Source organism: Trypanosoma brucei, chromosome 7 (assembly GCF_000002445.2).
Source record: "Trypanosoma brucei brucei TREU927 chromosome 7, complete sequence".
Classification (NCBI taxonomy): domain Eukaryota; phylum Euglenozoa; class Kinetoplastea; order Trypanosomatida; family Trypanosomatidae; genus Trypanosoma; species Trypanosoma brucei.
Window position 1 is genome coordinate 1167707 of NC_007280.1, and position 11707 is coordinate 1179413.

At 47.7% G+C, this 11707-nt stretch overlaps 5 protein-coding genes across 5 annotated transcripts, besides 7 other annotated features; all 5 read right to left on the reverse strand.

Moving 5' to 3' along the window:
* Positions 1 to 11707: part of a sequence feature (sequence corresponds to BAC RPCI93-26A24) that runs on past both edges of the window.
* Tb927.7.4400 (inositol polyphosphate kinase-like protein, putative) lies at positions 507 to 2777 on the reverse strand (the record flags this gene model as incomplete). Its single annotated transcript, XM_840970.1, has 1 exon — positions 507 to 2777. The coding sequence occupies one exon, from the start codon at positions 2775 to 2777 to the stop codon at positions 507 to 509; it is 2271 nt and encodes a 756-aa protein (XP_846063.1).
* Positions 2831 to 2870: a microsatellite.
* Positions 3761 to 3815: a sequence feature (GA-rich).
* Positions 4110 to 4136: a sequence feature (AT_rich).
* Positions 4687 to 4711: a microsatellite.
* Tb927.7.4410 (hypothetical protein, conserved) lies at positions 5098 to 6375 on the reverse strand (the record flags this gene model as incomplete). Its single annotated transcript, XM_840971.1, has 1 exon — positions 5098 to 6375. The coding sequence occupies one exon, from the start codon at positions 6373 to 6375 to the stop codon at positions 5098 to 5100; it is 1278 nt and encodes a 425-aa protein (XP_846064.1).
* Tb927.7.4420 (proteasome alpha 3 subunit, putative) lies at positions 7646 to 8506 on the reverse strand (the record flags this gene model as incomplete). Its single annotated transcript, XM_840972.1, has 1 exon — positions 7646 to 8506. One exon carries the CDS (start codon positions 8504 to 8506, stop codon positions 7646 to 7648), a length of 861 nt encoding a protein of 286 aa, XP_846065.1.
* Positions 8636 to 8680: a sequence feature (GA-rich).
* Positions 9206 to 9895, reverse strand: Tb927.7.4430 (hypothetical protein, conserved; the record flags this gene model as incomplete). Its single annotated transcript, XM_840973.1, has 1 exon — positions 9206 to 9895. One exon carries the CDS (start codon positions 9893 to 9895, stop codon positions 9206 to 9208), a length of 690 nt encoding a protein of 229 aa, XP_846066.1.
* On the reverse strand, positions 10372 to 11250 carry Tb927.7.4440 (hypothetical protein, conserved; the record flags this gene model as incomplete). The annotated part of the gene is made up of 1 exon (XM_840974.1): positions 10372 to 11250. The coding sequence occupies one exon, from the start codon at positions 11248 to 11250 to the stop codon at positions 10372 to 10374; it is 879 nt and encodes a 292-aa protein (XP_846067.1).
* Positions 11388 to 11415: a sequence feature (AT_rich).

An 11707-nucleotide genomic window follows, 5' to 3' on the forward strand; every position in this document is an offset into this window, starting at 1 on the left:
AAACGACGAAAAAGGTCTGCGATGTGCATATAGTTGACTTTACACACAGAAACACATACGTAGTATACCGCAAAGGACATCAGGATAGCGGCGATAATTTTTTTTAAACGCGTATACATTTTTGTCCCCGTGAATAGATTCCAATTAAACCGTCGGTGATAGGAGAAACTCCTATAACAAGGGGGTTAGCCCTGGCGTATGACGATGCGCGCGTCCGTCCGTGCGAAGGGCCTTGGCCCGAAAAATTTAGAATGAAGATTTGAAAATGGTAAAAGTAGAGGGAGGAAAGCAAACGAGAGATATAATGTTCAGACGCTGCGGCGGCTTATCTATCCTTCCTGATGATGTAGTCCCTCTACAAAAGGGAAGAAATTGGTAGCTGCAGCACAACTTCCTCAAATCACTAACATAACCCGCTCCCGCACAAAACTCTGCTGCTTATGCTCCATTCATGCGTCCTGAAACGAACGTCCGCGATCATTTGGGAAGACACACTGTTGAAGGTATTATGTGAGCATGTCAAGTACAGTTTTCAGGGCCTCAATATATCCCACGTCCTTATCCTGTTCCGCGTCTGCATCGCCACCTCGTAGCAGCTCCTCACGTTCGTATGTGAAGGCGAAATCAACCATAACAACACGTGCCGACGTCAACGGGTCGTCGGCATCGTACACAAATAACAAGGAAGAGGTAAAGAAACGGTACACATGATCCTGAAAGAATGCACGGCGAAGTCTCATGATCTGCCGTTTGAAAACTTGTTGAATGCGACTACTGCGTTGCATGAAACGGTAAATCGTGTCCCGAAGCCCATCCAATGACAAGAGACGCCCAGCAAGCTTAGAGCGCGTTTCATATCGCTGCTTGTCGGGACACCACCGCCGCATCCCTGCAAGCCGAACTCCGTAAAGTTTGGTTGTTGTCTGCGCCGCTTTGTGCTCCTTACTTCGTAACTTAGCTTCTGGCGGGTTAAGACCGTACTGCCGCTTGCCCATCTTTAAATCAAGAACGCACGGATGTTGAAAACCGCTACATATGTCTTCGAGCACAATCATCTGTCTGAGCCCAACACCGGCAATCTTTTCGCCCTCTCCCGAGCGGTTTTCGGTAGTTTCACGGGGCGCGCTACTGGTTAATGCGCATTCCTGGGCGCTCTCTACCGCTTCAGCGCGTACGGAATCAACATCACCGGTAGGATTGACCCTCACATGATATAGGCCGTGGTACCGTGGTACAAATGGCGCTAACCTCACCAGGAACTCCCAATTCTTCACATCACGGGAGAAGAGGTGACCCTCTGTACTCGAAGACATATCGTGAGAAATGGGAAATCCGCCTTCGCCACCAACAGCCTCCTCGCCATTGCCCTCCCCGATGTCCTCTGCACAATCGCCGGCAACTCCATACGTTCCTGACGCACCGTGCCCACCAGCTTTCCAGTCACGAGGGGGTCCCACTAACGTATTGCTCGAATCGGGGTCGCCGTCATCGCCGGAAGCATCGCACTCCGCTACAAACTCATCCTCACAGACACCAGGGGTGAGTGGTGCCTTTGTGTCCTCCTCTGTCGTAGCATTCCCCTCCACAACAACCTTGTCATCTACATCCCCCATTTTGTCCCTACAATATGCCGCTTCCTCTGAGGCGTACAGGGCAGCAAAGAAAACTGCATATCGCTCAACGTACTCCTGCACTGGCTTCAACATTTCGTAAAAACTCTCCTCACGACGGGAGCAACTTTCCTTCATGAACACACCGTTGTGCTGAAACGCCAGATGATGACCGCCGATAGATGAGTGACCGCCACTTAAAGTAGCTGTGAATCCCTCAGCTGGTGAGACGGAGGTTTGGCTACCACCGCCCGTGCCGAACAGACCCGTTGCCCTCGCCGTAGAGAAACCATTTGCCACCCGGCGTCGGCGCTGTAATAAGTTGATACAGCGGCCTCCTTCCCCTGGCACCCGACCCAACACTCTACTGGCTACTGTGGAGTTTCCACTAATTCTACAACTGCAATGTTCCGTCTCCGCTTCATCGGAGGGTGTAAACCCTGAGTGGGCATCGTTGTAAGAAGACCGGCTCATGCTGCCATCACGTGGAAGAGGGTGGTTATCGGCAGATTGCTCTGCATGTGCCGGTCTTCTTGCGGTCACAGGAGATTGCGTCACGCTGCAAGATTCTCTTTCTCCATCTAAGCTCGGCCAGTGAACGTCGTCCATCCAACGCCACACGGGAGTTTCCGTCGGTGCATTATTTTCGTCATTGTCACTGCAAGCCGAACACTGGGTACTACCGGAGACTCTGCGCTTACCGATTGTATCATTCGTGCGTGAAAGCTCCCTCTGAACATTACTACTACTCGTACTCTCGACTATGCTTCTTATTTTGTCGATATGGCGACCACTACCAGGACCCCCTCCACCCTCCGCTGTAGGGAAGCCAACTAGCGCGTTACTGTTGTCGCATGCATCGGTATGTAAATCACTACTTCCATTTCCAACACCACTAGTTCTGCGTTCCCACATTGGAACGGTGGTAAAACTGTGGTTCCCATCACTGTGCTTCTGAGCGGGAGTAAGCTCTGCAGAGCTCCTGTAACCGTCAGCGTCATCGGTGCTTCCCTTCGCCTTCTCTAAATGTGAGGCCCGTGCATTTTCCGTCGCTTTTCTAGACACCGACCTGCATTCATTTGACTCGGGGAGATCTAATATTGCCACTACCGATGGCCGTACGGAGCTCCTTAATGAGTTTCTACGTAAATTCTCCTCTTCCCCCATGAATTCGGTACCACTTAGTTATACAGGGGTTGCACTAAAGTCACCCCTCCCCAACACACACACACACACACACACACACACACACACACACACTTACAAGGGTACACGCGTACCAAATACCAAACAGAGTTTTGTTCTCCCCTCCTGTTTTTGCTGTTACAAGGAGGAGATAACCTTTAAAAAAAAAAACTTCATCAACAATTGGAGAAACAGAACGGCATATGTGAAAAAGTGAATAAACGAGCAAGCAATGGTTGAATTTCAGGTTGTTAGGATAGCATCATCTCATTATAAATTTTACCGATAACAGTAAATGAGAAGGGTTAACACAGTCGCAAAACTGCGTTCATTAAACACGTCGCAAAAAGGGAGAGAAACACAAACAAAGAATGATTACAGAACAAAACAAAAAAACTACACCCATCCCCCTCCCTCTCCCAACCGTCTTTCCACCCATCCACCCCCCCCCCCCAAACACAAACACACGCACCTCTTAAGTTCATGTCCGGCCATATTTCCTTTACATGAGAATCAACAAGTACATTGCTTTTTAATAAGTAGAGTGAATAATCAGAAGTTCCACTTGTCCACCACCGATTGGTTGCGTATAAATATCATGAGGGACTGAGTAATGATAGCATAATTGTGTCTTTTTTTTTTCTTTCCTTTTTTTTTGCTTTTAATGAGGCCCCACATGCAAGACAAAACCTCAGTGATACACTTTCTGTTGATTCGCCGCTCGCTCCGCAAAATCAAACAAAAAAGTTACTCGTGTCTCCTTGAGCAGCGCTGAAGCAAAACGTTTCTTTCTGTACATTTTCAAACACCGTACTTTTAAATTATGTATCAAGGAGGTTGAAATTTAGGAGAGGGACGGAGGGAGAATTAAACAAAAAAAAGTATGGATGAAAACCGCTAGGGGTCGGGGCGACAGAAACCGATTGCTGGTTTCAAAAGCAGTTCAGAAAGACATATTGAGAATGGAGAGGAAAACAAAAGTAGAGGGAAATAGGAGAGAGAGAGAGAGAAAGAAAAAAACGTGTATCAAATATTGGGTGGGGTAGGCACATACAATACACTTCTTTTTTTATCTTTCTCTTTTACAGTGAGAGCAAATACCACTCACTGTATTGATTTTGTGCGCTTGGATGTTACATGAGAGTCTCCTAAACAAAAAGGGAAGCGCAATACCAAAAAGTAAGTAACAAATGGATAACACAACTTCAAATATAGGACAATAATGATAAAATAGAAAAAGAAGAAAAGAAAAGATACATGTCATGTTCGTAAGAAAATGGTACATTTACTGTCTCCTCACAGCGCCTCACCAACAAATATATAAATATATAAATATATTTTGTATTTTCAAGAGAAAAAAATTGTTTCACTCTTTCCCTATTCGGCCACTCGGAGACCTACTGTTGGTACTACCTCACGGCAGAAGTGTTGAACAAACCACAACTGAAGTGAGGGACAAAGAGAAAGTATAACAATACAAAGGAGATTCAACAAATCGAGGATATTTGTGGTTCGACTGCTTAATTGGGCGCCACCCCTCCACTTATGGTGGAAATGAAGCATACTCTTGTGTGCAAGCTCGTGTTCGTAATATAGTCATCCGTTTTTATTTCTTTTCTTTACCCTCGTTTCTCCCTTAACACCATTTTATTTAATTTGGTGTTGTTGCCTTTGCTTTGACCCTCTTACTTGAGAAGTGCACTTGACTCCTCTTTCACACCATCACCTCCACAACTTGCTCACAGTTTTCTTTCTTTCCACTCTTAAAATAAATGCACACACACACACATATGCTTATACACCAGAAAATAAAAAGGGGAAGAGAGACACCCCCATTTGCTCAATGTGTGACGAGACGTCTTTACATTTAAGTTTCTCTTTTCATATTTGTCAAAAACAAAAGCGAAAACAAAAACTTTCTTTTCTCTTTTCCGCAAGTGCACAATCATGGTGGGGCCCCCAACTCAATAGCAACCGGTGGATGAAAAATGCCAGTTGTAAAAAAAAAAAATGATGTGACAAGCAGTGGCGAATGTTGTGGCCAGAAGGGAACAAAAACAAAACAACAAAAAAAAGGGAAAGCAACTCACACACACACAAGAAAGAGGAAAAGAGAGTGCCACTCAGCACGTTCAAACGCAGAACCAACGCAACTGCTAACTACACACACCTACACACATTTAAAACAAACAAAACATACAAACAGGGAGTAAGGTGACCACAGGTAATTTTTGTATTTTCTTCCTTTTTCTTTCCCCTTATACACAGGAATTGAAAAAAAAAATGTGGCAACGGTGGATGCCTACATGTTCTCTCTTAAAAAATTCCCTGAACCCTTATCAGGGTTGTTAAGGCTGCCCAAACCAACTGATGACAGGCGTCGCCATGCAGACCCACGCCTACCGGTGCGCGAGCCCGACCTGCTTGTTCTGCCGCGATGTGTTTCCACTGCATTAAAGCTACTCTTCCTTTGAAGCTGCCTGGGGCGGACCTCAACTTTTGCCAAACGCATATTGACCAACGGATGCATCTCATGGTAACGTGATTGTAGGGGAAGTTCCCGAAATATACTTACATGACGATAAATCGCCTCTCGTTCACTTGGAGTGTACTCGTGCATTTCTACCAAGTCATCCACCATCTTCTGGTAAGCGGAGGTTAAGAGCGTTACTCGAAGCCGCTGAGCCTGGTCAGTAAAGGAAGCTCCTGGAAGCAACCCCGAGTGTGCCCCCCGGATCCCCGGTGACTGTCGACTGCCGTCGTCACATGAGGTAAACTCTACAGTACTGGAACCAATCCGCACGGGTGTGCGCGTCAGCAACTCCAGCGTTTTCCTCGGATCCTCGTCGCAACTCGGTCCGTTTGTGGCTTTCTCCTCTACGCTGTGAGTAACTGAGAAGTTCGGCCATATGGTGCGGGTGGAGGATGATGTGGTTTCCGGGTGATGAGTCTCCGTCGCTGTTGTTGTAGAGGAAACCGGACTCACGCTGCTTCGACTTGGCGGTCGGCTAACGACTGGTCCCCTTGTCGCTGGTTCGGGTTTCACCACTTGCTGAATTAGTGGCAGTTCCACATCGTTGTCATCCTCCAGTGCCCTCTCCAATAAACCACGGGGCGTATTCCACACGCTAGGCTGGGGTGAATGATTAGTGTGCGTACCCGCATCACTTCGATGGAACTCATCCCAAGTGACAGCAGTTGATGGTCTTCTCGAAAATGCGCCCGTATTCATCTGAGGTTTTTGTTGAGATTGCTGCTCAGCCTTGCGGGGTGTGGGGGACTGGTGTGGCGCAGCCGTCGTATTATACCTGTTTCTTAGCGCAGGAGGCGGCGAGTAGTTGGAGTCAAACACTTCCTGTTTTATGAATCGCCACCTGTGCGCTAGTCCTGTTGGTTGTGGAAACGCCGCAGCCGCCCTTGATCGCGTGGAAGGAGGTCGCTGTACTGTAGCCGCTACTTTATTTTCCTTTACAGTATAATATGTTCCACTAAAGGGACCCTTCACAGGCAATTCATGCACCTGTTCTGCTAACAGGGGTGACAAAAGCCCCTTTCGCTGCGGGCTGGCGAACTCTATCATCCCCACTGTGCGCACCGAACGAGTCTCCCTCTGCTACTCAGCCTTTGCTGATCCCTACCAGTGCGAACAATTGACGTACTGGGAAGCTTGAAACAAAGAAAAGGGGTATATGAGCACAAATATATGAACAGTTATAGGAACATAGAGTGTTTCAGCGCACGGAACGTGAAGAGCAAGAACGAAATCGTAAGAGGGGAAGGGAAGGATATTGAGAAATAAAATTATAAATAGACGGCAATCACGCCGTCACTGCCAGGGAGCAGTAAATAATAAGAACATGTACGAAATGCAAGAAAAAAAAGACGGTTTCTACCGAGGTCATGTTCACGGTCTGGCCCCACGAACATTAACCGTATCGGTTGTGCGGACAACCCAGCCCTATTCCGTGTCGCTCTCAATGCAACATAATACTCAGTTGTTGTTGTTGTTTGCAGAGATTCCCAGCCCGGTGCTCTCACTGCTGTTCATTCCCTTGTACAACCTGGAAAATGCGATGATTGCTTGGAACATTCATCCCTCGTAATTTAGTGGTCGATGGCATCGCAGAGCATTTTTTTTTGAATGTTTTCAGTGCAGATAATGCTGCATGAGTTGTTTCACCTTCACCGCAAATGCTCCATTGAGTCGCACAGTGGATTTCGCGTCCGGGTGTGTGCGAGTTGGGGTTTAGAGTTGTGTCAAAGTTCCTCGACTTACTGATGATGGAATGGTAGCTAAAACATGAAATACCCTTCAAGAAACCGCGTGAACAAACAGAAGTGAAGAGGTAGGCAACGGTTGCATAAACTTTCGTGAGTATGGAAAATGCGATATATCAGAAAAAAAAGCAGATAGAACCCCCAAATGACCATTTGGAATTTCGGCATTTACCGCACATGTCACAAATATCCAACCGGGTATAGGGTTGAGTTGCGCAGGCGCCCCCTCACTTCGGCATGAGTGGACGGAAACTGATGAAAACAAAGTAACACATGCATACGAAAGAGTGGAAAGAATGAAAGGGTAAAGTATGTGACAAATAAAAAAGTAGGCGAAATAAGTGATTTTTTCCCTCCCACTCGGTTAGCTCCGCTACCTTACCACCTGCCTTCCTGCATTCACCCTACCCACTATCGGCATAATGGCACTTTGCTATGCATAACGCTTTTTTATCGTCCTCTTTCCAGAAGCGCAAGCGCCTTTCAACTCCTACTAGCACACTATTAGGTCATAAAAAAACCTCCTTTCCCCCCCTATTATTCATCCCATTCGTCATCACGTTGCACGCCAATTACGGCGAGGCCAAGCGCTTCTCGTTCTTTTTCTCCTTTTCCGCTTCTTCCGCCTCCTCAGCCTCACGTTGTCTGTTTGCTTCATCAACATGTGGTTTCAGCTCTTCATCAGTCAAGATTTTAAAGCTCGGAACCATCTTTGGGTTCACACCGTACGGGTCCAGTAATTTTTGGGTCAGTGGTGCCTGAACGCGTTGGAGCACCGCCACCTCCAAGCGCTCTGGCGTAAGCTTCACAGCGTCCATCGTCTTACCGAGGACCCGTAGGCAAAGCACAATGCCCTCCTCCAGTGTAAGTTCCGGTTTCCAGTCACGCTTGAGAAGTGACTGTGCAACCTGGTCATTTTGTCCAACGGCATACGCCCGCCATGCGCTATAGTTACCGCTTGCATCTGTGTGGTAAAGTTGGTAGCCATAGTGGCGATCCCACCCTGCAAAGAGAAATGACACACCGAAGGGACGCACACCACCATACTGGGTGTACAGCTGTTTCTCGTCACACACCATGCGGCAGAGGTCTTCCGCGGCTATCGGCTCCTGAAAGCTGTAAAAGTGGCGGGCTGCACTCAGTCGAGCGTAGTTGATTAGTGCGTAGGCATCAGAAGTTACGCCAGCGACGCTGCAGCCGAGATGATTTGAAATCTTATACACTTTTTCTCCACTTATATTTCTATCCTCCATGTTCTCTGTATCGAACAACCCATGTTGCTGCCCCCGCTCAGCGCCAAGCACGACACCACCAGTAGTGAGAATTCCGATGATAGTGCCCGCCTGCGATATTGCCTCTTCCGCATATTCCACTTGATAAAGACGTCCCTCAGGCGAGAAGGTGGTGGTGCGGGAGTCGTAACGCGAGGACATTTCTCTTGTTTACCGCACCCGTCTCTTTCTCTCGTATACTAGAATGCGTATGAAGGAACCTCTTTTGCTTTATTTCTCTTTTTTTCTTTTTTCACTCTCCTGTTAATTACCACCACTGCTTTACGATTCGAAAAAAAGAGGGAAAGAAAATAAAAGGAAAAGAGAAAAACAAAGTCAGCGTACACTCACTCGCTTTGTTTTGTGGGGATCACCGACAAGGCACCTCCCCGAGGGATGTGTGGGCGCCCTGAGGCACAAACGAAGGCGAGCAAATGGAAGAGGAGATGTGAACAATAACGGTAATAACACCATCAATGATAATCTTCCAGTAAACAATACAACCTTGAGGACGTTAGTGTGGTAATCTCAACAAACTAGAAGCTCAAAATAGCCACAACCAGAGGGTAACCGAGTGGATGGAGATGATAAACCATAGCAAAGGCCGATGAAGAAACATCAGCCGCTACAGAACGTAACTTATTCGCGAAAAACTGATTCGGTGCGCTCATCATTTGGCTAAGGGCCTTAACCCCCATTTGCAGCAGTTAGCACTTTCCTTCCATTGCAGGAATTGGATATACTCAAAGGTTCTATGAAAACTCGATGCACAGAAACACTATGTGATACCCGATGCAGAGGATGGCCAACAGAAGACTGGGAGACACCTTTACGGCCCCACACGCATGCACAGCTATAAATTCAATCATTCCATGGACTTTCTAATGCTCGCTGCTTATCTCGTGCCACAATACCCTCCTTCTCGACAAGTCGCCATATTGCCATGGTTGTCCCCTCATCCAACCCAAGTCGCGCTGCTACAGTGAAGAGCTTGACTCGCTGTTCCTCAGGAACCTTCTTGTAGCGGTGAAAGCACGCTGCCCTCATTGCGTCGTATACAAAACAACGAACTTCAGGCATTTGACTAAGACGCATGTTAATGTCAGTGTCATTTTCGGTATCCGATTTACTACCATCCTCGCCACTGGTTACATTTCCAGCGTCATTTGCTGAGCCAGTCTGCGGTCCCTGTGCCTTCTCTAGTGTCTCCACCAGGTGCCTTCGATATCGCTCTACATCCTCCTCGCTGCTGTTATGGCGCATGGCAATTTTAAGCAACTCATACGATGGGAATAAGGCGGCTGAACACCCAGCGACCCAGTCGCGGGCGCGGCGTCCACCACCACTTGCATGCACGAGGGCCTTGCAGTAAAGCACCGGTGTATCATTTTCCTTCAATGCATCCCCTACCCCAAAACTTTTCCACGAGCCATAACGCGGTGCCAGCCCAGTGCCGTACATAACGTTCAGCACCCATTGTTGCGAGGAGTCGTGACGCATTGCTACTCCCGCAGCTGGAAAGATGACGCAGGAACGAATAACGGAACGCATTATATATCCACACTGACCCCTTCGCTAAACTGCCTCAATAGTGTCGCAGAGTATTTTTTTCTGCTGGGTCGTTCAGGCCAACCCTACCACACACCATTCACAACTTTCCCCACCTGTGGATGTGAGGTCCTGTAAACGGTTTTCTTATTACTTTTACAGGTACAGTCCGTCCGTGGCGGCTCCAGAAAAAAAAAAATGAGGTTCCAAAAACGCTATCGAAGGCAACCCTGTGCACCGTTCCTTCCTAAAATTCCTGAAAACCATGCTGGCAGACAAAGATAATAGATAGGAGGAAATGGACAGCGGAACCCCGATGGCGGGAAGCGTCACCCACTGCAGAGATTATAAAAGTTTCTCAGTTGAAACCATTTGTAATGTGTAGTCATTCGCACCCGATGTGATGGTGAGCAATGATGGTACATATCCACAACGCTCGTCAGCAGCAAAACCCACATTGAGCATATTAGCCCTCATTGTCATTTATTACTTTGATTGTTATCACCACACTCCTCTTTGTTTGTTTTATCTCCACCCAGCACATGATGACCATCCTGAGGCAACCCACAGACCTGCTGCATACCGTAATAGTCAAGTACGGTGCTCGGTCCGGGTGCTTCGGCTAAGCGCACCGCCGCTTCTGCAACAACATCGACACTAATCGGTGGTACCAAAAGGCCGTGGAGGTGCAGCGGCCGCAGCACTGCTTCAAGAGGCTTGCCGATAGGCCACAGCGGAACCGGCACACAACCCTCCCCGAGTGGCACGTGCCGCGTGCCATAAATGAAACCAGGTCTCAGCACAGCTCCGTCGTCACCAAGGTTCTCCAACACGGCCCGCTCAGCGACACGCTTTCCCATGAAGTAGCCCTTCAGCGCCCAGCGACTGTTCAAGAAAAAACCGGCACGCGTGCCCACTGGTTCCGCGGAGATGAGAACCATGCGGCGTGCAACAGCTCTTCGTTCGTACAGAGCTGCTGCAATGTTTACGTTGGCATCACCACAAACACGGCGCGCCATTTCGTGATCTCTAGTGAGGAGACCAATGCAACTAATAATGGCACTTGCATCCGGGTGGTCATCCATGAACTGAAACACCTGCAGGCGACTTGTGGCATCAAGGGAAACAAACTCTAGCGGTTGGGGGACATGACACGTGTCGTGTGCAACTCCCTGTGAGAGCGTGTCTCCGTGCTTCTGTTGTAATGAAGTGAAATCATTATACAAAGGTGAACCGTGTATTGGTACGCCACCGCGAGTTGCACATATTACTCTCCAGCCGCGCTGTAGAGCCTTCCGAACCACTACTGAGCCCACGAACCCCGTACCGCCAAATATCAATAGCTTACCCGACTTCATAATGCCACAAATCCCTCAACCAAAAAATGGCTCGCAAATGATTAAATTTGAGTGTATTTCCCCCCTTTTCCCTCTCTCACTGTAGCGGTGCTTCCCTTATTTCCAAATTTGACGTAACTCGACGTCTTCCAAAGTAGAATTTAAGATATATATATATATATATAAGCCTTTACAATGTTGCTATTTTCCTACGTTGTTTTTGACTGTTCAATGCCGACCCGCGCAGGAACCGGCTACTGTCCTTTCCCCAACCAACCAGCTCACCGCGTCCTAAAAGCAGAGAGGCTGCGTTGTATTTTAGTGGGTTTTGAGTTCTAGAGTTCAGCAAAGTTAGAGTAATAATAATAATAATAAACAATAACCCACAAAGGAATACGAGTACATATCAGAAAAAAGAAGTGTAAATGTTGTCAAATACACTACAACCATCGGTGCTGTTTCCTTCATGCACGCATGA